Source organism: Humulus lupulus, chromosome 1 (genome assembly GCF_963169125.1).
Source record: "Humulus lupulus chromosome 1, drHumLupu1.1, whole genome shotgun sequence".
Lineage (NCBI taxonomy): Eukaryota > Viridiplantae > Streptophyta > Magnoliopsida > Rosales > Cannabaceae > Humulus > Humulus lupulus.
The window spans coordinates 156,261,269-156,287,058 of record NC_084793.1 but is presented as its reverse complement, the minus strand read 5'-3'; the positions used below and the strand labels follow the sequence as shown (position 1 = coordinate 156,287,058).

The 25,790-nt window shown below is 38.6% G+C and overlaps 1 protein-coding gene across 2 annotated transcripts; it reads left to right on the top strand.

Annotated features, from left to right (window-relative positions):
- Positions 1 to 1,622: 1,622 nt before the first annotated feature.
- Positions 1,623 to 11,054, top strand: LOC133799512 (uncharacterized). Of its 2 annotated transcripts, none has more exons than XM_062237530.1 (4): positions 1,623 to 1,905; positions 2,328 to 3,776; positions 9,368 to 9,393; positions 10,029 to 11,054. In XM_062237530.1, the coding sequence occupies exons 2-4, from the start codon at positions 2,399 to 2,401 to the stop codon at positions 10,761 to 10,763; spliced, it is 2,139 nt and encodes a 712-aa protein (XP_062093514.1). In that variant the 5' UTR covers positions 1,623 to 1,905; positions 2,328 to 2,398; the 3' UTR covers positions 10,764 to 11,054. The 2 variants fall into 2 exon arrangements, with proteins under 2 accessions (XP_062093514.1, XP_062093510.1); XM_062237526.1 differs by having other exon boundaries at positions 2,323 to 3,776.
- Positions 11,055 to 25,790: the final 14,736 nt, after the last annotated feature.

The following is a 25,790-nucleotide window of genomic DNA, read 5'->3' as shown; positions in this document are numbered from 1 at the left end:
GGTTTATGAATTAATCATGAATGTCACAGAGTTGACATGATAGGTAAGAAGGTAACGGGATGACCTTCTTACCAACTCCCAGGTGCCCTCTCCTATAAATATGGAGACCTTGGAAGTTAATAGGGGTTGGATTCTATATTGTAAGAAATACCCTGTAATCAAATACCCAGTGTATATCAATAATACTGACTAGTGGAGTAGAAGGATTTTGACCTTTGAACCACTTAAAAAACGCATCTTGAGTCACCATTTCATTTTCTAAGATCATTTATCTATTTTGGTTCAACCTAAGCACTAATCCCTTTCTCATCTTTTCTTAATTATCTGTTGGCGAAGAACCGCGTCAACATAGACATATAACAATTATGCTTTGGACACGTGACGTTAGGCAGGCAAGCTGGTGGGCGTGTAAACACAAAATGTATAATAGTTGCTGCTTGGCAGGAATACTAGCAAGACCAGTTGGTCGATATAACAGACAGACAAACCTGGTCGGCGAGGGGAGGTTACACTCTCCATTAGCACTCTGCAAGAATAGCCCAACCACCCTCCAGGAGCGCCTAACAGCCCTGAAAACTCGGTCAAGCCTCCTAACAAATATGACTGTAACTACCTGCGAGAATAACGAGATATTTCCACATCAGTTACACCGTGTGCAGCCTTGGGCCAACAAAGCATTATAAATACAAACTCTCCACCACAGTGAAGGGGGTTCACGAACTCACCTACCGACCAGTGTTTAGAAACATACCAGACAACTTATTTTTATACCTAGCAATGATTCTGCCTTATTGTATTGTCTTTTACACATAGAAATCCACTTGTAATCCCATATGATCTTATGTAAATCTTTAAGATTAATACAAATCTAAGAGGAAGTAGGCCGTTACTAGTTCTTGGACTCGAACCTCTATAAATCCCGGTGTTTTTTATTATTTATTGCTCATCCTTACTAGGTTATTGGCTCATTTATTATTCATTGATTGTTCTATTGAAAGCTCTTGAATTATTTTGACTTTGCGTAAGTTGACATTGTTTTATTTATTTAACAATAAAATCTAAAATTTTGTTTTTTTATAAATGTGTTGTTTGGTAACACTTAAAAAAATAGTTTTTTTATTTAATTAATTGAAAATTTGACAATTAAACATAAAATGTGTTTGGTAACTCTATTTTTATTTATTATTTTTTAAAATTTTAACTAAAATTTATTAAATTTTGAAAATAGAATTTTTTCACTTTCAATTTTTTTTTAAACAGTTTTTAATTTTTTTTTCTTCTCTTCTTCAAATCAATTCTTATTGTTAAACAAAAAATAAAAATAAAAATAAAAGTTATCAAACGCATTTATTATTAAAAATTAAAAAAAATAGTTACTAAACATATTTTTATTTAAAAAAAATAAAGAAACAAAAATAAAATAATATTTCTAATTTTATGTTTAAAAAAATTAAAAACAAAATTTTTTACCATACGGGCCAAAAGTTTCACTTATTGTATTTTATTTAAAATACACTTAAATGTTTTTTTTTCGAGAAACGGGGCCGTACACTACAGCCACCTGATGCTATGCGTATAATAATAACGAGGATAAAAAGGGAAATGATGAATAGGAAAGTGCATCGTTTGGAGCGGATTTATGCGGCTGCATCGTTGTTCCCATGGGTGGTTCCAGACTAATATACTGCTATGTGGCTGAGCTTCAGAGCAGCAGCTGCTCAGCGACATTGACTTTTTGATGCTTTTCTCCTTCTTTCATTTCCATATTTTTTTCCTCCTCCCTCACTTCACTCCTTATATTTGATATATGTAAATATAGATAATATCATGTTCATATCTCTGATCAATATTCCTGGTTTCTGAAGCTTATATTTTCTGAATTAAAGTTTTGTTCTACTTGTGGAGGTAAGTTAGGCCAAACTAAACTCGAAAATTCGCTTTAAAAGCATAATAATATCTATATCAGTTTTCTTTTGTCTCTACAAGTATTATATAGTCTAAAGCGTTTCTCTTTTGAGTCAATTGTTGGGCTATTTTGGGGTGGAATTATCCCTGTGATTGTTGTAAATTGTAATGCCATCCTATACTTGTTGACCTAAGTTTTCTGGATTCTGGGTGTGTCAGAATTCACCTCCTTTGTCTTTTTTCTTGCTTGTCAGATCCTGTTTTCTAGATTTTAGAAGCTACCCATACGATGGTTTGAGCATTAAATACATTCGTTTTGGTTTAACTGACTTGGTTTTTTCATTTTTATTTTTGGTGATTATAATGGTTGTAAGTTATTGATTCATGAACTCTAAGCACTTCTTTTTTGGGATGCAGTTCAGGTAGAGTCTGAAGACATATTGGGGGTAGTATTGGTTAGATTGTTGTGAAGGATAAGTGTTTAGCTTTAACCATGTCTGATAGTGATGGAATGTCTAAGCAAGCCATTCATTCTCACCACTCTGTTTGGATGGCTCACTGGATGAGCACAAGCTTCAAGTCAACGAACCAAGGTTGTAGTCGTTTATCGATTTGCTATGAGTCTCAAGCTGACAATCATGACGCAAAGCCTCAACTCAATAGGAGGGAGACAGTGAAGAGTGATTCTAAATTTGAGAATGGGCTTTCTGAAGCTTCTGAAAGCGAAAGGGTAAAAATCATGGATGGGAGTTTAATAGAAAGCTCTGACAGATTAAGGAGTGAAAGATTGAATTATCAGACCTTTCCAATGTTCAGCCTCCAGCAAAAGGGGGAGAATGTTTTGGCTCAAAAGAATGAGCAACCTTCTGGCACACTTGGGGGAAAGCTTCGGTCTGAAACTGATGACTACTCAGGATATCCTCTAGTCTCTCTTGAGGGAAGTAGGAGAAACTTGGCCCCAATGCTACAATGGGTTCCTGAAGCAGAAGCCTCATCGAGAGAAAATCCTTTGCAGCTTGAGCGTACTGCGGATTACCCGAAGCAAGCGAGGATTACTGAAAATAAAAGCTTAGCTACAACCAAGTCTATTCATGGTGACTTTATTGGATCAACTTCTAAAATTATACCATATGGATATAACTTCCTGAAGACTCCAGCACGATCCATCTGTAAACAGGAAGACATTAACCAACCACACTCGATTCTAGAATCTGATGAACGAGCCACAAATACTGTTTATCATAGCAATTCTGTGCTTTTGGTTAATGAGAAGACAGTGGGTACCCTGTTTGGAAGTTCAAGGAATTTTTTGAGGCAGAGTGAGACAGTTATGTTGCCGCATAATCCCTCAACAAGCAGAAGTAAGCAGCCTACGGAGTGCCGCACGATGCAAGATCATACTGGTATTAGATTGTTCTCACGCGAGAACAATATTATAGAACTGTCAAAATCAAAAGAACTATATGGTGGCCCAAGTCCTTCACGTTCAATGCCTAATATTGAGGGCGCAATGGATGTCATGGAAGAGCCATCGTCTAAAGGTCCTAAAAAAGTTTCTACAACCCATCATTTACTTTTCAACGAGACTACTGATTTTAACTTGACTAGAGGAGGAGGACAGTTATTGAAAGAAACAATGGTATCAACCAAACTGAAAGAAAAAACTTCTCCTCAGCTCTTTCATTCCGACCAGGATAATGGATTCCCAATAAAAACTGGAGTAAAGCTGCAACTTTTAGGAAACTCAACATGGAGTGATGGAGAGAAAGATTCCAGAGAGTTCAAGACTTCATCAGTTAATTTAAAGAATGAATCATCAGCTGAAACTAGTACCATGGACTTGGACAGTTTCAAGAGGAATAATCTCTCTGGTATTTACTCGTTTTCCCTCTCTTTTGATGAAATTGATAGAACTCAGGCGATACTCCTGAAATTATATTCTTATTACCGAAGCCCAAGTCCCCAAATCAGAGACTAGAGTAAAGAAAATTACAGTAGAAAATTCGAGATAGCCAATCTCCTTTTAGTCTAAAACTACTCAACTGGACAATCATTGTTGGTTTTATATCTACCGGCAACCTAACCATCTAAATCAGAAAATAATACACTTGACAGAATACTCAGCGACTTAAACAACTAACCAATTACAACTTTTGGTTCTTTTACCTCACCTAGGTAAACTGATAGGAAATTCTCCCTATCAAGGTGTTTTATGACTGAAAACTGATCTGGATTCTTTATTGAAAATGAAAAATATGAAAGCGAACTCCAAGCTTTTGATTGGTTTGGATCTCCCCCAAAAGAGTGAAGCTCCCCAAAGTTACGAAATACAATCTGCCCTCAACTTCCCATAGACCCCGTAGTAAAATAAGGATTGGACATAGAATAAGTTATGAATGACTAGGGAAAATTCTATTGGTCCACCAACCCACTTCTTTATTTCTTCTTGAATAGGTATATTTAATTTTTCCCCCTGCCAAACTTTTACCCTGTCCTCAAGGTGGAACTTTGGAAATTTATGGTTTATAAGTTGATAACCTTCCTGATTTGCTTCGAATGATGGAAAATTTTTCCACTTGATCAATACTTCTTTCTCCTCCGGGTTCCTTCCTCGCTTTGTTCTGACTTCCAGGAGATCTTTCGGTTCCACTTTGAACTCAAGTTCTGTTGTGAGTTGTGGCAGAATGTGAGGTGATGCTAGTATCTGGTCTATAGTTTTACGTAGCTGTGAGTCATGGAGGCAGGATGAATGGCTGTTGTTCGGGGTAATTCCAGCTTGTATGCAACCTTACCAACTCTTTGTTATACCTTAAAAGGTTCATAATATCTTGCTGATAGTTTTTCATTCCTTCGTCGAGCAAGAGGCTTCTCTCTATAGTGTCATAGCTTTAAGAATACTAAATCCCCCAGTCGAGCAAGAGACTTCTCTCTATAGTGTCGTAGCTTTAAGAATACTAAATCCCCCAGTTCATACTCCTCATAGTGTTATTTTTGGTCTGCATAGTACTTCAGTTTTTGTTCTGCTCTCATAAGTTGTATTCTTAAGTCATCTAAGATGGCATCTTTGTCTTTTAACAACTTGTCCAATTCTGATACTTGTGTTGTGCCTCGATCATACATCATTATCTTAGGGGGCTCACGTCCATATAATGCTCAGAGGGGTGTGCATTTTGGCTGCTGAATGGGAATTGGTGTTATACCAATATTCAGACCAACTAATCCATTTATGCCAATGCTTTGGTTTCTCATATAAGAAACAACATAAATAGGTCTCAAGGCATCAGTTTACTAGTTTGCCCATTTGTTTGTGGGTTGTAAGTTATGCTAGTCTTAAGGGTTGGCCCTTATATCTTGAAGAGTTCTTTCCAAAACTTGCTCATAAAAATCCTATCCTAGTCTAAGATAATTGCTTGTGGAACTCCATGAAGTCTTATTACTTCTCGTAATAATTGTTGCTATATGGAAGCTTTAAAGCAACAAAATGGGCGTATTTGCTCAATTTATACCAAACACAACTAGCTTCGACATTATCCTCTGTCTTCGGCAAACGACATTGCTCCTCCACCAATACACACTGGGACTCACCCATATATCTCAACTTTGATCCTTGCCTCATAATCACATTTTGAGCAGTTAACTATACTCGTTTATGTGCCCATTCCACCCAAACTATCAATCGCTCATTCTCTTTCCAACCCACCACCAAGAATGCTGGTGATGGTTCTTCGTCGAGTCGCACCCTCCACCGCCGAGTTCGAAAATTTGGTTGAGATTCGTTTATGTTGTGTTCTTCGGATGGAGTATTGTCTTTTCCATGATCAAATAACTTATTCGTCATCATTGGTAGTGGTTGGGGGATCCTGGTAACCACCAGGCAGTGGCGTCTCCTTCACTTAAGGTAGTGATTCACCTTCGAGTAGCGACAAATGGTGCAAATAAGAGGTTGGGATTTCTTGCAAAAAACAATTGCTTGTTCTTGAGGAAGATGACTCTTTCAAGTACAATTCCTTCTTCCAAAGAGCCTACAGACTCATCTTACCCTCATTGTTCTTGACCTGCCCATGTTCATCCTTGCAAATAGATCCAATTAGGTGGGTTTTTCTTAGCTACACCACCATCTTCTTTGGTTTGGAACATCCCACACGCAGCTGCAATGACCAAATGTCTTGTCTTCCATCGTCTACCTAGTATATAGTCTCTTTGTTGGAATCATGAAAACTGGCAGCAACGTCTTGATCAAATACTAGATTTGGTACAGTAAGCTGGTTATTTCCATCATTTTCTTCTTTGTTCTTTTGTGGTCATTGTGTTTGGGCCAATTCAATGGATGTTGGCTATGAATCTTCTAGATGCACAATTTGAGCCACTGATAGATGTCAAAAGCTTTGCTAGATCAAAATCTTTAATTCCATCCACGTGCACACGGTTTAAACCCTATCTATCCCTATGTACCACATGAGGGCATCGTCGAACATATATTCAATGGAAAGAAACACTTTTTGTGCCTTTGTCGTGTTTTGCATAGAAAAATACCGTTCAATTTGATTAATCCATGCATCGACGTCGGTGTTGTTAAATTTGGGCAAGGTGCACCGCTGCAATGCTTCCCTGTGTTGCTGCTTAAAATCTTCGAACCACAAAAGCCGAACAAATCTTGCAAGAACAGCCTCTACTTTCTCTTCAAAACAATGTTGAAAAAACGCCATTATCGTTGATGATCAAAACCTGTCTCTGGTACTAATTTGATAGGAATTTCTTCCTATCAATATGGTTTCTTGGCTGAAATTGAATCTGAAACTTTATTCAAAATGTAGAATAAAAATACAAAGGTAAAACTCCAAACTTTCGAGGGGTTTGGATCTCTCCCAACAAGAGCTATGCTCCCCAAAAGTAACAACTTACAAAATACAATCAAATATCCTTTGCTGACTAGCAACTCCTATTTTTACTTGAAGAGGTAAGTTAAAGCTAACAAACATTAGAATAATTTCTCTTTAACTAATTGATTCCCAATTGACAATCCCAAATATACTGTTACAATCCTACTAATCACCACTAAGATGGAATTGGAAGAGGTAATTGAGTTTCCCCACTAAGTATTGGTACTCACCTTTATCACCGGGCAGACTATCTTCTTTTAAGCATGCTTTGAGTAGGTCCAAGACATACTTTCGTTGAGAAATTACAATCAATGGGTAGACTATCTTCTTTTAAGCATGCTTTGGCTTACATGCTTTGAGTAGGTCCAAGACATATTTTCGTTGAGAAATTACAATACTTGGTCATGATCTTGCTACCTCCATGCCTAGAAAGTATTTAAGATATCCTAGGTCTTTAATTTCAAATTCTTTAGTGAGCCCCTTATCTAGATTCTCAATTTCTTCATGGAAATCATCCACATAAATAATAAGGATAGAAGTCCTCCCACATGTAGAGTGTTTGACAAACATGGTATGATCACCTTTGCTCTTGTACCCATTAGAGCTTTGCCTCGATCATTCTTGGACGTGGCTGGAGTGCTGAAACTGACTTCAAGAATTGCTGGTGCCAGCAAGGTCAAAGGAGCTGATGGTTGTTGCCATTGAAGTTCCATGTTGGTGACTAAGGTCTTAATGCCCACTTGAAGCTTTGGAATGGCTACCAATTTGCTAGACCTCCAATACAGCACACGTACTCGAGGAGGAAGCACACCCAGCATACCGCTTAAATGACCCATCCTAGTTTTATTAAAAGGCTTGTCTTAGTTGTATTAATATTGCTGATTGGATTAATGAGTTAATTAGGAATCCAACTGTCATCTATTAAATTGCTAGCAGAGAGTCCCTCTAAATGTATAAATAGCTGGAAAGCTATGAGAGAGGGGTTGATTAGTTGAGATTAGACAAGAAAGTATTCTCTCATGTGTGGAGATCACCAAGTGACTTGAAGACTTGGAAAACTTTGTAATTCTATTTCTGATATCAATACAGTGAACACTTTTTATTCAAAATCAACTAGTGTCTACCACAATTGTTGTTTCATCTCAGTGACCGATTCTTGAAGAGAGGGAATCTGGTTCATGCATTCTTGAACCAAGGGAATGTTGAGGTTTTCAAACTCTTGTTGTAGTGCAGTAACTTTGGCAGTCAACTCAGTGAGGGATTGTTCATTTCTTGTGAGTGCCACGGCCAAGGAAAGAAAGGTTTGATGCCACACTGTTGGGTTCCTAAATCTACATGTGACAGTAGCCATAATACTTGGAGACATTTAGAGGAGCAGCTAGAAAAATTAGAGAATGAGAAAAGAACTTTGAGCTGAAAGCATTCTGTATTGAAGATAAGGATTCAGTTACAATGGTGAAGGTAGTTCTAGTCTTCAATTCCCAAAATACCCGAATGCCTCTTTTCAAACTAGGGAAGAGTATTTATAGAACAGTATATCCAACTGAACAAACTAACTGATAACAAAATTATTTTCTAAAATACATATTAATTCTTCTTAGTCTTTCTTGTTTCTCCTAGCATAATTAGCATTTTTTGGGGGGCCATTAATAATACACTATGGTACCCTCCAGCTTCTCTGCAATGGTAAGTTGATTTAGGGTAAATCTTTGGCCCTGAAAATCCAAGAATTTGGGTGTGACCCATTAAACTAACACATACTCAGCTGCCACCACTTGGTGTCTGTCACGAATGCCTATCTGACTGCCGCGCCAATCACTGCCTATGTCATCTCTGACATGTTCTGCGTTGGAGTTGTCTTCACTGTTGCTGTCAGAGTTCCCATCTTGCACGTGCAAACACTCAATCTTGCCTCCTCAGCCACCCACATGCTATCTTTCCCATCATCGCACCTCCTGCCAAAGCCACCACCAAGTTCTTCACGAGCTGGGTCAAGGAATTCGCCATAGCCTTTTGAGCTTCTTTGAACTCTTGTTGCATTTCTTAAACCAATTTTAAAGATTTTTCTGGATTTGGTAATTTCAACAATTCCTCTCTCATTAGACTCTGTTTCATTCTCTAAAGCTTTACCTCTAGCCCCACCTTTCTTTCTTTCCATTTACGAATCTAAACTCTGATACAAATTAATAGAGCTCAACCAATACTCTTGAAAAACCTCCCCTCATTACTCAAGCCCTAGTCCCCAAATTAGAGACTAGAGTGAAGAACGATGTGGTAGCTAATTTGAGATAGCCAATCTCATCAGTCCAAAACACTTAACGAGACAGTCATAGTTGGTTATTGATCCTCCAACAACCTAACCAACTAAAACAATAAATATTACCATCAGCACAATGCTCAGCCACTTAAACAACCAACCAACAACTTAGTTGGCTCTTTTATGACGCATGTAGGTAAACCTTATGGGAGGTCTATCAAAAACCCAACTTGTTTGCCATTTTGGCAACTTTATCACTTTGTACGCATGTTTTCAACTCAATTGTTTTCTTTTTTCTTGCTGAGTTTCTCTTTGTTTGTTGCAGGGTTGATTTCTTCTTCATCACATAAGGTAAGCGTTGATAGTTCTTTTGATTCTTCTTAACCTGTACTCTTCAACAGTCCTTGCAAAAAGTTGATCTGATATGTGTGGTCTGTGCTTTACTCCACTGCCCCCCCTCCTTTTTTCATATTACGGTGACAGTACATTTCTCTGTTGTACAAAGCATTTGCGCTTTGATCTCCATGTCCCACCGTATCTTTTAGTTTTTAATAGAATATAAGATAGAGTAGTGCATAAGTAATTTTCACTCATTTCTTGCAAATTTTATCTGATTTCTTCATTATACTCATCATTGTTGTCATCTGTCTTGCTTGTTTTACTTTTGCTTGAATTAATCTGAATTGGGCAAGCTTACTGATCGAACTCTTGAACATTTGGTAGATAAGGATTGAAATGCTAACAGACTGGCCATAAGATGGAATTTATTGATGTGCCATGTTCTTTTATTTACAATGTTTTCCTTCTTTCCATACATTTTAGCTTGCAAATTAAAAGATTGTTCTTGACGTGCATAAACACTCTTGAGCTCAAACATTTATGTCAATTTTTTTTATTTATATCATTTACAAGTAAACCTAAACTCTTAAAAATATTATTGGTCTCTGTGGTATTTTACTAAACTGTTAAAATTGTGATTTTTACAGTACTTGGAATGGGAGCAGCAGTACTGTAAATCTCAAGCAGCTTTAGCACCAGCTACAGAAATTGGAGGAAAATTGCCCAAAAGAAAGTTACCTGATATAAATGAACTTGCAGTTTGTGCTAGTTCTACAGACACAGGCACTTCAAAAACACAGAGTTTGGATGCAGACCACCTCATTTCCCATGCTGAGCGGCCCACAAATTTGAAGTCCAATGTATTCCCTGTAGGTTGTCAAGAACCAGATACAAGCAGTAGATGGGTCAAGCGTCTCAGATTAAGTCCTACTTCGGCTTGTGGTATTAAGGGCTCCAAAATGGAAGAAGCATTTTCCCATGAAAAAGTAAATAATATATTTTGTAAAATAAAGAAATGCAGCATATCAAGTTCAGAGCCCATCACAGGTCGTTCTGGTGGCACAGATCAAGCAGCATTAAATCAGAAAGAATTTTTATGGAATGATGAATCCTCACCATTGGATTCAGTGAAGGAAAATCGAGATGCAACACTATCACATCCTTGGATTCGAAGGTGGTGCCATAATGAATTTGTATCTTCTTTGAAGAAGTCGAAAGCAGTAATGGATGGAAAAACACAATGCCAAAAGGGGGCTACTGACAAGTTTCAAAAGAAGCACTTTCCAAGCCTTGCTGCAATGGCCCTGATGGGGAAAACCATGGGAGGATTCGAATCTTGTCAGTTTGCAAAAAAAGGGTCTTCTGTGGTTTGGAATTCCTAATGATATCAAGGACACAAGTTGTTCGGCATGTGAGTGAGTGAGCCAATGGGCAATAACTTCTGACTGATCAACATTTGGTTAAAGAATGTATAGGCCTTAGAGTTGACTAGTGTGCAGAATAGGGAGTTTTATAATCCCGATTGTTGCCTGTATTTCCTGAGATTGTTTGTTAAAATAATTCTAGATTGGATCAGTGTGTTCTGATTCTTCAGAGGTTTCCTTTCTCGAATGTGGTGACAAGCTTAACAACTTTTGCATTAGTAGATGAATCTGAAACCCTGTTGTGCTGCTGATGCACTTGTTCTATACAAAACTAGTGGGAGGAATCTGAGCCAAGCCCGATCGAACAGACACAAATGTTTGTATGCACACGTATAATATATTCAATAAGTACATATTGGGCAAATAAGAGTATAAAACTCTTAAAAAAACTTGCATACTGCCCACAGTCGGTGTGTTTAAGCAGATAATTTCTAAGCTTCATATGCTGCACGTATCTTTCCATTTACTTTGAATTCTTTTCCCCCGTGTCAATTCCCAAAACATTTATTTAAGATGCTAATTCTTGGAGCATTTATTCCATTTATGAAGGGAAATTTGATTTTTGGTGCATAATAGGGGTTGATATGTCAAAATAATACCTAGCTAAAAAAACATCACATTTTTATCTTAGTATTCCCTTTCATACCCAAAATGCCCCTGACATAAGTTTCCCTCTTTTTTTCTCCTATTGTCTTCTCCCTCTCTATCTCTCACATTTTCCCTCTCTATCTCTCTAAGCTCTCATACATAAAGGCAACCACCATTATCTTAATCTATACTAATTTTTGAGGTCATTTTGTATTTCGTATCTAGGAGCAAGTTGTGAATCATTTCAAGCCAAGAAACTTCATTTTGGTTTCTCTTTCGGATCTAGGGGCACAAATTGTATGGGTAAGTATATATTTGTTATATGTACTGAGAAAATTTGTTTATATACATTGCTTGTGCTATTTTGAACAGATATGTGTATGCCTTCATGTTTTATTGTAATTTTTTACTGTCAGAATGGATTTTCGTTCCTTTCTCGGTTTTTTTCTGGGTTTTTTGTCCGCCTCGATGAGACTCAATGGTCCTTGATGGACCTCAATAAAACCCTCATATGTTTTATGTCAATTGGCTACCTCGATATGCCTCGATGGTCCTTGATGAACCTCGATAAAACCCTCATACGTTTAGGGAAATTGGCTACCTCGATATGACTCGATGGTCATCGATGGACCTCGATAAAGGCATAGAACTTAATGTATGTAGTATGTGCTTCGATGGGTTCATAAGAAATTTTGGACAGTCTGCCTCGATGTGCCTCGACTGTCCTCGATAGACCTTGATAGGTAATGAGAATTACATTGGATTGTTTGCCTCGATTGTACTCAATAGACCTTGATAGGCCTCAACATATCTCGATAGAAATCGATTTGTTGCTGTTTTATGTTATAGTTTTAATTTTTGACCTATTTTTTGTTTTTGTTTTTTTGATACAGATTCGAATGTTTCCATATTTATTGCATTCAGTGGTGTTTGGGAACTGGAAAATAGGGATTGGATTTTCAGGGATGCTGAAAATCAAGTTCTGCCTTTGGAGAAGGGTGTGACGTATGAGCAACTACTTGATATTCTGTACGATGAACTTGAAGTGGATCATTTATAATCTCATTTATTATCAATAAAAGAATAGAAATAATTTTTTGACTTGGTCAATCACTTTGCTCACATGTTTTATTTTCATGATTATTTGTTTAATATAAACTTTTATTAGATCCCGAGCATATAGCTAATCATATTTATAGTGACGTAATCACAGTGGAATATAAATATGATTATATGTTCAAAATAAGTTAGTCCTAAGATTAGTCAGTGCACATGATTTACACTGACTTGCAAATCTACGATATGATCTACTTACACATCGTAGTGTTATGTTCATTCCAGAACATTAGCAAAGTAGATAAGATCAGATGTATTTGTTACATTGGACTAGACCGATATTGACAGTTGATAGGATAAGTAAACATACCGTTATTATCTATTATAGTCATATCATATAGTTGACCATAGGTCAATTCAATCTTAATTCTGAGTGGTTAGTATTCTAACTGATTGTATTATTTGAGTTGATTGACTTGTTCGTTACCAGCTTACCCTATGGAATAAAAACTTGCTTGTTGTGCTGGAAAGAAGACACCGTTTATTTGTTTATATTCAAATTCAATAATTCAAATTAGAAAGTCGCTTCGCTTTTCTTTCATTCGATACAATTCTCTAATATTATAAATATAATTTTAAAATCGCTAAATAAATAGAATAGAAATGTATTTGTATCGGTATCTCGTTCTAATAGACTTGCTTGCGCATCTTGTCTTTGGCTTCTCTGTCCATGGAACAATATCTCCTCTTCTCTTGTCTTTATTTAAAGTAAAGACCTCTTTCCATTTCTCGCTGTAAACGGCAATAGGTCTACCTTCTTCTTGGCTAAGCACCACTCCAATGCCTAGTGACATAAAGAAGGGCACTTCAAATACCTTTGATAAATCGGGTAAAACCCATACAGCCACTTCACCACTTTGAAAAGACTACGTAGCTTTAGCAGGTGAGCGGAGTCAAGTCAAGCTAACGCTTCCCTATCCCGATCTAGAAAGGATTTCTTCTTTTCTTCTTCTTCACATTCCTATAACGAACTACTTACCACGCAAATCCCAAGCGAGTAGAACTATAGCTTTGTTCACAACACAACCTGGACCTCGTCGAGACTGTCTTTCTCAAGCTCTCCTCTTAGAAGGTTCAAGGATTATTCTGATTACACGAAAGATTTCCCTACCAGCTAACTCCTCCCCTTTATGGGTTGGCTACCGGGGATCCATTGTGGCTTGTGACTAGGTTGGTACAGGTGAATTACCATCAAGCCTAAGTTATCTGGTTCTGGCTAATGCCCTAAGGGATTGGCCTTGCTTTGGGTTAGTAATGCTCTAAGTGTGGTTAGTACAAGAAGGTTTTGCAGCTTACTACCATGAGGAAAAATCTCCATGAAAAGTCTCTGATTCTGGGTCTGGTTCTGTACCTTACCCTTACTACCCTAAACTTCGAATAGATTGTTGCAACTCCAAATTATTTATATAGGGGAAACTCCAACTATTGAATACGAAAGCCCTGTTATCGAATACTAAAGCGTTCCCCTTTGATTCTTATTATCTGTGTTCGCCCTTGGATGACACTTTCAAAAGCATAGATCCATGAGAAAGAAGTTCTAGAGGGGCGTGAAAGTATCGAAATGCATGTGTGGGCATTGTTTGCTGCTACCTTGGAACTCCTATTGAGTCAAGCAGTAAATATTATGACTGGCAAAGCAACTAAAGCACCAGATCTCTTCTAACCAAAACCTATTATAAAGGAATACAAGGTCAGTCGATACGAGACTTTTGATGTGATAGAATCCCTAAAATATTTACATTCCTTGGGTAGTTTAGGAATGGGGTTGGGCAAGAAGCTCGATGTAGGGAGTCCCTAATCTTTTAGATCGATCGGGGCTTTGTTCCTTAACTTAAGCTTTCACCCAAGGTATTTGGCTACTCAGCTTGAAGCAGGAACAGAGACAAGGCGTGAATCCACTGCAACATCTTCTGCCCCATCGGATGATGCTCACAGAATACACCTCAAAAAGGAAGAAAGCTATCCACTTGAAGCTGACACCTTAGACTTCCTCTTAGGAAATCTATGAATTAGAAAGCTAAGAACTCCTCAACTCACCCTCAAATTACTCATTTTTTTAAGAATCATGGTCTAGAACGCGGTGGGACCCACCTCTAGGCTCTGAACCCTAAAACAAGTTCGAACAACTCTTTCTTTGTAATAAACTAAGCTAGATAGGAGATATTTAGTGGTTCGATAATTGCCTAACCATATGAATGGGCTTTCTACCAAATGCCATACTAATGGTTTCGCGAAGAATGCTTAAGCAAGAATTCCCACAGCCGATTCGTACCCTATTCCTAAGGCTATAGCGGAATCCTCGACTACTGAATTACTTGATGAGGAGATAGCTCGAACAACAGAAATCCCTGATTGAAGAGGAATCTCCTCTCCTAGGCCTAGCCCTCTTTCTTGAAGAACTTAGCTGGGAATGAACTTCTTCCTTTTCATAGCTCGAAATGAATTTTCGTATCGGAGAGATTCACGTGACTTTCTTCTGTTAAGGTCTCTCAAGCATCAATCCGGCAAAAAAGGTGGTTGTTCGCTTCCTTTCTTCAAAGCAGGAAATATGCGCTAAAGGTAGATATTAGATATTTGTTTTGGGGGAATAATATATATTATCTTTCTTTCCTAGGTGACCAACCACTCTTGCACTTGTTCCTTCTTCTCTTCTCTTTCGCTAAGTCCGGGATTTTTGAAGGATGAATTAGTGGTGCCCGCAGTTCTGTCGCAGAATGGGGCGGTTTTATTGCCTATAAGAAGGCCGGTTCCGCCATCCGGCCCGAGCTGGTGCCACAATTAGTATAGTGAAGGCGTAAACTTTTATGTATCTGTATGGAAATAATGGCCTGCAATAATGAAAGAATGCACCAACACAAATAATGAGCAGATGTGCCCCCGTTTATATGTGGGCTCATTTTGTAACGTATTTTTGAATAAAGAACCGCGCTCCTAGTTAGTGTAACGTAGGTGTCTGTAACGCCCTGGTTACTCCAAGACCGTTACTGTGAACTTTGAATTGTGCTTAACTCACTAATCGAGTTCCTTGGTTATAAACGTGCATCTAGGTGTCATTAATAAGTTAAGGTGAAAAACCAATAAAAAAGGAAATGATATATTTTATTTAAAACATAAAACTGTTGATGGGCCCATAAAAAATGTTTACAAGATATTTACAATCCAAAATGGTCATTACAGAGTAAAATTTACAACCCGCCTACCTAAGCGAAAAAAATAGGGTTAACCCCCTAGTTCCTCTGAGAAACTCCTTGGCCGTGGTGGTCAAGCGGCCGCATATGTACACATCACCATCTAAGCTCTCCGCTCAAGGCTGGGTGAGCTTTTCTTTCCCTTTACCTGCACCACATAGCACCCATGAGCCAAAGCCCCGCAAAAAAACTCATTACTGAATGTAAATAATATCAAATGATGATTAAGATAATCATACAGAGCTTATAGCCCTGAATAGATGAGTGAATATCACTTTGAGGTTCCATTAATCATGATGGGGCTTTTAGCCCTAGTCAGATGAGTGATTTAACACTTGAGGTTCTGTTTAACCATGATGGAGCGTATAAATCTAATCATATGAGTGATTTAACACTTGAGGTTCTGTTTAATGATGATGGAGCGTATAACTCTAATCAGATGAGTGATTTAACACTTGAGGTTCTGTTTAACCATGATGGAGCGTATAGCTCTAATCAGATGAGTGATTTAACACTTGAGGTTCTGTTTAACCATGATGGAGCGTATAGCTCTAATCAGATGAGTGACTGATGGGTAGTCACTACGGGCTCAACACCCATAGCCATGTGACAAAGCATTCACCTGGGCCTCCTGGCCCTAGCTATAAGTGACTAGCCATAGGCTAGATAAGTGCTTTTAGTTTTCATCAAACTTGAGGTCGGTCCGACATTAATGCTCATTGTGAGTCATTCAATGCAGATGTCGATTAGATCTAATCTTTGGCGGCTTGCGTTAAACATGCTAAGACCGTTCTTGACTTATTAGTCAATACCATGTGACCAGTGCTCAGTACTACTGCCGAACTTGACAAGTGAGTCACAGCTTCACAGTTAATACTGACACCATTGCCAATTCTGACTAATTAGTCAGACACCATTGCTAAGCATTTGATATGTAATCAATGTCCACATTTAAACACTCAACATGCCTCATGAATAACCATGCATGTCACATATGGGGTGCATTTTTCTTACCTTTGGTTCGAGCGAGAAATAGTAAAACAAAGACCCTCGAGAACGATCTGCCTTTTAGTTCCTTGGCGGTCACCTAGTCATAACCAATTATGGGACTCCATCAATAAAATGAATAATAAAAGGTTCCCGAACCAAGACCTAGCCTCCGGAATGTTGAATCCTACTAAACTAAGTTGTAGGAACGATCCCGAGGCCTAAGGTTTGAGTTCCCATGATCAAAACACTACTTTGGCCACAAATGCCCTAAAGCGTCGCAACCCCACCTCACTGAGTCGCGACCCCCAGCCATGACAGAGGTGCCAGCCACAAGCATCTGTCCAAGCGCCGCGGCCAGCCTCCCAAGCGCCACTGTCCCCAGGCCCTTCAGCACCACCGCCCACCTGCACCAAGCTCGAGTCGTGACGCCCAAGAACAGGGCTGCGGCCCCACCTGGAAACTCAACCATAACCTCATTTTTCCACTTTTAAATCCTTCGAAAAACCTACTCAAACATCTCCAAATCCAAAAATCAAAGTTCCAAAACATCCCAATGATCCAAAATCATCAAATCCCGAGGCTCAAACAAATAAAAAACTCATCAACACTTAAAATCCAAATCAGAGCTTAGAAACTCAAAAACTAAAAACTTAAATCTTGGATTACCTTTGATTAAGTTGTTTCTCGCTAAATCCTTCAGTTAAAAAGCTTCTAATATTTCCTAGAATCGCTATGCCTCGATCCTCGCTTGATTCTGAGTCCTAAAACTCAAGTTTCCTTCGAAAATGCGACGAATGGTCAAAAGGGATAACAGGTGCTAGAGAAAATGTGTTTGAATGTAGTTTTCCTTCTGACATGTTACTTCAAGCTTAAGTAATCTCAAGTAAATCCTAATGCTCGCAGTCCGAAAAATGTCCCCGGGGAAAAATAGTCAAAACTCCCAGAATTTCCTCCTGATCTCACTAACTCCAAATATATCATCAAATAATCATTCTCATTATCCAATATCTCAATAATTGACCTCGTTATGACAAAATTGCTAACTTGCATCCTAAGATCGTCTCATGCCGAATGGATCGAACAAATCCACATTATTATGTGGCCTCAACAATGATTCACCAACGTGCATGAAAATACACAATTATGCCCTCAACGGGCCAAATTACCAAAATGCCCCTATAATCAAATGTGGTCCCACGTGCATGCATTTAACATCATATTATAATATAATTCACATAAACATGCACATAATCATTTAATGGCATAATAAATAAATTATGACCCTTCCGGCCTACTAATCCAACCATTAAACCTCATTAGGGATTTTGGGGCATTATAGTGTCTTTCTCGGTTGATGGATGGGATGAATGCCTATATCGCTTTGTAATGTTATTTTCATGTTGATGCTATATTAAAGAATATAATCTATAGTTGTTGCTCAAGACTGAGTCCTATTCTATATAATTTTCTTTATCTTACTGTGTAAACAAACTTCAAGTCCTAATTGTACTCGACAGGAAGTCTCACAGCCTAGGTTTGGGCCGCCTCCAATGTCAATCTGCAGTAATAGTTTTCGGAAGCAGCCTATCTAGTTTTCCGAGGTAGGTTCTATTCACCTAGAGAGATTTGCCTGCTTCTTTCGTGGTCACCCTATTAAGTATGTGCAAGCCGAACTACTGCTCTAAAGAAAGACCTTTGGCCGGGTTAACAAATTTTGTATATAAGCAGTCAAACAAGATTGGATGGAATCTAGCCTGACAAGCAGGCAATGGGAGTTTGAACCTCCCTCGATCTATTCTATGGTGAGTAAAGCACATCTTGCAAGTCAAGAGAGGGATTGGATCAAGATGTCGTGGGCCCACAAAACCTTCGCGCGCACCGATGCGCCTAGGGAGGCAACCTGTTCAATGTCAGAATCGATCTCTCAACTTGATGAGCGCGCTTGAAAGAAAAGTGGCTATATCTTGCTGTACTTCGCGCACAAGAAGAGCGATCGAAAAAAAAACATGGAGAATGTCTCTAGCTTTGAAAACCTGTGTTTTTTTGCCTAAAATTAGCTAAAATATAGCGAGATAGAAGCCCTTAACTAGCTAAGTTAAGTACGTACGCAATAGCGCGAGAAGAGCCCCTACCCTATTGTTTGAAACTAGCTCTGAATCAAAGAAGCTAGCATAGCGAAAAGATGCTCGACATTATTAAAACCTATATTATTATACAAGATGCTCAACCATTTCTCAAGACTATATAACTAATCAATGCTACACTCACTGGTAACGAACAACAGGAATCACATACAAAAGTTCACAATAAGTATGCCAATCCACCGGTGATGATAAAGGCACATCCTGAGAAATAAACTCTAAAATGCTCGGCGAAGGGCTATAGAAGTGCACTTTTAAAGTGCATTAATTAGGCTGTGAAGGTCACATGGAGGCTATGAGACCTGATTAAGCGTAGGAATTAGTGCTGGAAGCCCTAGTAGTATGCGGAAAATGAAAAGTAGCCCCAAGCTTATGAATAAGCTCAAGATAGCCAAGATGGATGGAATAGGGCTAGTCTAAGACAAGACAGACCCATCTATATTCTCCTGCTCGCATTTACAAGGTTTCCCACTCACTCTATTGAGTTACATCCCTTGTTGGGTTCTGCAAGGAAGCATCTCGATAAGTCTGCAACCTGTGTTGTGGTTGATGCCCCACCCGAGCTCTAATTCTATACTCGATTTGCCAGTTCTTCGTCCAAGCGACCCCCTGAGGATGCGGGAAGCCAATGATAGGAGTGGTTAACTGGACTCTTCTTCGAAGGATTTCAACCTTGATGCCCGCAACGCCTAAGCCGCTTTAGTAGGGACGGATTGAAATACCCCATCACAACACTCTAAGGTTCAGCAGGGAACTATTGAAGCTTCCAGCTTTCTACCTATATGGATTGTTTTTGCGTAAATAGACACAATCTTCGTTCAGCAAGTCCAAACACAGTCTTGCTCCTATAGCTCTCCTCTTTGGTTAGTCAAGGGTACACACTTCTCTTTTTTAAATTTATGTATTCCATTCCCGGTGATCCTGTCTCGCAAAAAACAAATCTTTCTTTTCATTTTATATATCCCATGGGCGTATAGACGAAATAGAAATTCTAACTAAGTAGGTTTCGAAATGAAATATGAAATAGCCCATTAAGTAGAGGAGTCAACGATATGCACACGCAGGAAAGGCGGTCTTTTGGTTCATTGGTGTGGTCTTTCGCTTGTACGTACATCAACTTCTTGGTGCTTGGAATAATAACCTGCGCTAGGCGCTCAGTTTGTAGCTTGATTAAGTTGTTTTTTTAGGTTCATGAGGAGTTACAGGCGGACATGGGAACATGCAATATGTCAATCACAAATCTGTTGTTGGGGCTCTTGCGGCGCACGCGGTACATGTGACTTTTTGAATAAAAGTTGTTGCTCTTGTTGGTATACAGGCTGGCTAATAGAACAGTATGGGAAATCTGGGAAAGAGGAGTAGACAATCCTGGGGGATACAGGCCCAACGCACGAAGCAGGAGGAAATCGGTACCCGCGAGGATTGCGAAGTCGGCACAAGAAGTAGGCAGAGTATAGGCAGCAGTTGCGGGTTCAGGTGCGGCTAAATCAATATCCCTGTTTGGTGTTGGCAGAGTTTGTAGGAAGGACGGTTGGCGATAAGCTGGTACTGGTTTCAATCACTCTATATAACCAGCAGCATTCCGGAGGCAGGCCGTCGGTTATCTCCTTGGGTCGTTTTACTTGGACCATACTTACATCTTGGGAACTCAGTATTATAATTGAGTGGGAGTGTTAATCATAGATATGAACATCTATAGCTTCCGATGAAGAAGTGAAACGATAGTTTCCTTTTAGTTTGGTTCAAGGTGCTAAATGATGGAGATCTCATTTCAATAATTAATATTAGTTTACTGAAATATCATTTACAAGGAATCAAGTGTTTTAAGGATAAAATACAATGAGGGGTAAAACGGTATTTTAGTCCCATCTCATTGTATACTGTCTATAGAGGATTGAGTGACAATTATGGTTGTAACAATGGATAATTAATAGAGTATCTATATTTGTTATAGAGCGTTCTATGAATTCAAGAGTGTAATTCCGAGTCTTTAGTGGAGTCACGAGGAATTAATAAGTTAGTAATTTATTTGTTAGATTTAGGATAACGTATTGGTGCTTGATTTCATAAGCCCACGGTCCCCACTATACCTTGGATAAAATCATCTAGATTGTCTCAATTAATTGATTTTATTATCAATTAGAATTATCAAAGTTGACCAGGTCAATTTTAGATAGGTTCACAGAGTTATGTAATTTTGAGAAGAAAAGGGAAATTATGGCAGATTTATTACTTAAGATAAATTGGTATATAAAATAATAAATAAGTTTAAATCAATGTTCAAATTATAAATAATTAATTTGATAAATGATTTAAATAATTATTCAATTAATTAAATCAATAGAAAATAATACATGCCTTGATTTTAAGTCCAATGGGCTTATAATCAAATGAGAAATTTCATGGGCCTAAAGCCCATGATAATTTCGACCTTGGGCTGTTAATTGGCTATTATTTTATTGATTTTTTAATTAAATAAATGACCTAAATGAGTCTATAAAAGGAATGTTAAGTGAGAGTTGAAATCACAAGTCAGATTTCAGATGACAGACACAAGTTTCTGATAGGTTTTAGATTCTCTCTAAACATAAGTCCTTTTCTAAGCCTTATTGTTCTTTTCTCTTCTTCTCTCTATATCTATCTCATGTGTTGAGAACTGCCCACTCTAGTCTAGGTGATTCTAAGGATACTTTGGAAGGCTATGAAGAAAATTGAAGATCGGTTTAGTTTCTTGATAATACCCTGCGACAGAAATGATACAAGGATTAGAGAAACTGAATGAATGACTCATTCATTCCACTGCATATAATGTAAGTATTCTTATCATTATTTCTCTTTAAATTCTATTTTAGAAACATGTTCTAGGTTATCTCATATTAATTTGTTTAATATTAGATCTACATGAAAATAAATAAAGATCCTGTGTAAGTTTTCCTAATAACTGGCCTTAGAGACTTTGGTAATCTTTATTTTTATGCATGAACATGTTAAAAATTGAATTATTTGATGTGTTTGAATAATTGGATGGATTTCATGATTTTATGAAGCATATTGAATTTTATGTGATTATTAGCAATTTTAGGTTATTTTGTTGTGTTTTCTATGCCATTAATTTTTATATATGCTTTATTTTGTGTAAAACATGTTAAAAATTAATTAGAAAATATTTTTGGTTTGAAAAATTGCACAAAACATTTTTTCAGAAAATTTTGTCCTGGTTGCCCACAGGCGCACACACCGCGCGTGTCACCCCTCCTTGCGCTCGCGCGTGTGCACGCATCCCCCCAGTCGCGCGCGCACACCAGGCAGCCAGCCCAGCCACCTGCGCGCACACCTCGGCAGCCAGAAGGCGTCACGCGCGCGCACCCCTGCCATCAACGCACGGTGAATTTTTTTTTTTAAATTAAAAAAAAATAATATTGTGAAAATTAATTATTTATAATCAAAGCCAAAAATATCAGATTTTCTTTTGTATTTAAAAATATATTTTTTTAAAAATAAGATATTTTTGTTGGTTGAGATTTAAATAATTAGATATTTTCTATAAATATTCAAATTCAAATTTAAAAATAGATTAACAACTTAATTTTAAATCTTTTTGTTGTACCTTAATTTTAGCACAAGTTTATTCACTCAGCTCGGGTACAGCTGGCAGATAAATACACGAAGAAATGACTAAGGGAAATAATATCTACTTATTATCCATGTGGAAAACTCGAGATTCATAGTGATCATACGTGGTGTTAGGCAGCCTGAGTTTATCTCGAACTAAGGATGCGATGGCTGTGAAGCGCGAGCTCGGAATATTAAATAGCTGGCGAAGCATGAGCTTGGAGGAGATATCTAGCTTGTGGTAATTCTAGTATATTGCATACTCAGGGATCCCTTTTATACGTTTATTTATGACCAGGTTGTCATATTTATGATCCGAGATAATAGGAACCTGTTATCTTGTTATCAAATCATATCCCAATATAAATGGGAATTATTTATATTAAATATAGACATTATGTAAATGCATGATTGACTCACGCAGTTACCCAAACCTGTCCATGGAATTCCCCTATAAATATTAGGAATATTGGACAGGAAAGGGGACCATTATTCTGTAATACCAAAACTCTGCCAAAATAGAGAGAGAAACAATAATATTGACTCGTGGACTAGGTGGATTTTAACCACTAAACCACACAAAAGTTATGTGTTCTTGGGTGAATTCTGTTTATTTTTCAGTACGGTTTTCCATTAAGCATTAATCTGCCTTATTATTTCTTAATACACTGTTGGCAAAAAACCGCGTCAATAGTTTGGTGCTTTCATTGAGAGCTTATTAGTGCTTCAACAAAATCCCAGTCGATTCTCATCATGGTGCTTACTCGCTCAATGCACGATAATGAGACAGAACATCCTGGTGGGCAAGAGGCCCATCATACCGTTGTTTCAAACGAGCGTGGCCCTGAGATCCAGCAACGTCTGGGAAAACAACCGGCGGGACAAGGTGACACTGGGAGTTCGGTGTCATTGCCACCGAATCCAAATCCAGATTACCTAACTGCCATCGAGTTGGAAAACATGCAATTGAGAGGCCGTCTCGCTAAGGAAAACAGGCAGATTGAGGAGGTTTTGGTTCGGTTACCCCTTCTTGCAACCGATGTTAATGTCAGAAAGAGGAAAAGTGGATCTCGCAAGTCCCACAGGAATAATCGATCAAAACCAAGTCAATCAGTCAGAACTGCCACCCCAAGTTCTGTACCTGCGGAGCGAGATCACCAAAATTGTAACGCCCTACTTCCTTAGAGCCGTTACTAAGTGAGTTTTTAAGACAAAACAGTGTGCAATGAACTCGCTAACCGAGGTTTTGAAACAAAAGTGTGACTAATTAAATGTTAAGGCTGTAATCTTTAAAAATGCGTTGTTTCAATAAAAACTTCAAGTAATAAACATTTGGGATCCCAAAATAATGTTTGAAAGCTATTTACATCTTGAAATAAGTTTACAGTTGATCAGTTCTAAAATCATAGATTATTACAGCCATTTTCAAATAAACCCCCAACCAAAGCAGTCGGGCAGGCCAAACATGTACGCGTCGCTTCACGCTCTCCGTACTCATGGTTGGTTGACTCAGCCATTGCCCTTACCTGCAACACAGAGCACCCGTGAGCCGAAGCCCAGCAAGAAAACTCATGCAGAACATAACATATGCAGTTTATACAGTTTATCATAACAGATAATCCACAGATAAACAAGTCAACCGTTAGACTAAGCAAACACGGCCAAGCCGCCCCAGAGCCTTACCGAAGCCTGGGGTATCGGTTCTCACCGCGAGGATAACTCATGTATCCCTTGGGTCCCACCCTGAATATAGCATAACACATGTATCCACCGGGCCCCGCCCTGACTATAGCATCCCATGTGCTGTGTGTTACTTTCGGCCCCACGGCCGCCCCGGCCTACGCCGTACTCGGCCCTTGCCGTTCATTTCATCACAATCACACATATAGTACATTCGAAATAATCATTCACACACATCATGATTCATTTAAGGTTAAACATTTGCACATAAAACAATCTGGGGCCATGCCCTATTCTCGGGTGTTACGGTTTTCTTACCTGCATTCCGAGCTTCCTGATGCACTGAAGCCGCAAGCACGGTCCTCTAGCACGAGCCTCTCCAATAGCCTAGTCACAACACACAAGAAACATCCCTCAATACTAATCAACCCAAAACCACTTCCCGGGACCAATCCCGCACTCTCGGGACCTATAATTCCATAAAACAAAACATCGGAACCATCCCCCGTGTCCCCAGGCAAAAGCCCTAAAAACCCAACTTTTTGGCTGCCAAATTGGCCTAGGGCCGCGGCACTCCCTTCATGGGCCGCGGCGCCCAGCGGCTTGCCCTCCTCCTGATGCAACCTCGCGCCGCGGCGCCCAAGAACAGGGCCGGGGCGCTCATACGCGAACCCAGAAAATCTGGGTTTTCTCTTACGTTTTTCCCGAACTTAATCCTTCCAAATCGCACCAAACCAATACCCAAACCCCAAAATCAATTTAAAACCTCAAATGAACCACCCAACAACTCATAAACTCTAGCTTCAAGCTCAAAACACAAACATACCCAACAATCCACCCTTAGATTGCAAAAATCAGCAACTTCAAACTCAAACTTTAAAAACTTAACTCAAGCTTTAAGTTTCACAAATCTAAACATAATCAAACTTAAATATGCATAAATCCTTACCTCAAGTAGAGAATCCCATCCTAAGCTCCCTTGATTCATCTCCTAAGTCTCCAAATTTCAGCTCCTTCACTTCTCTTCTTCTTCTTCTCATTGCCCTAACTTTCCTTCTCTTTAGTTTTTTCTTCTCTTTATTTTTAACAAAGCCAATCAATGACCAAAATAACTAAGCCCCAAACCGTGTACCCCATATAACCCAGCTTCCATTTATCTAATTCCCAACCAAATGACCATTTTGCCCCTCCTAGCCTATCCTTTCCCAACTAAACCTCAAGGGCACTTACGTCCTTTCATTTCTATTTCATATCTACCATTTTCTTTCTAAAACTTGTTACTCTCAGCAGTAACTAATGGTTACCCAGGTTACTAAATCTCCAATAACCATTACCCGCTAAATCTCAACTTAACCATGAAATTCCCGAGGTACCCCTAGGCTCCTCCCGAGCCGGGTATAGAAATCCCGTTGTGACTCTTAAGTTAACTAGCTCTCTAGGACCGTCTCGGCACGTGCATCACAATAATAAAACCACACTCACGTGGTACCATTCACAGAATACAATTATCACATATCAACGCAGTTATGCCCAACAAGGCCAAAATTACAGTTATGCCCTTCTAACACGATCCGGGCCTACATGCATACTAATACACATAGCCATGCATCTCAGTTAAACAAATAGCCAAATAACATGCTTTAAATCATAACCATGCATTTAACTCATAA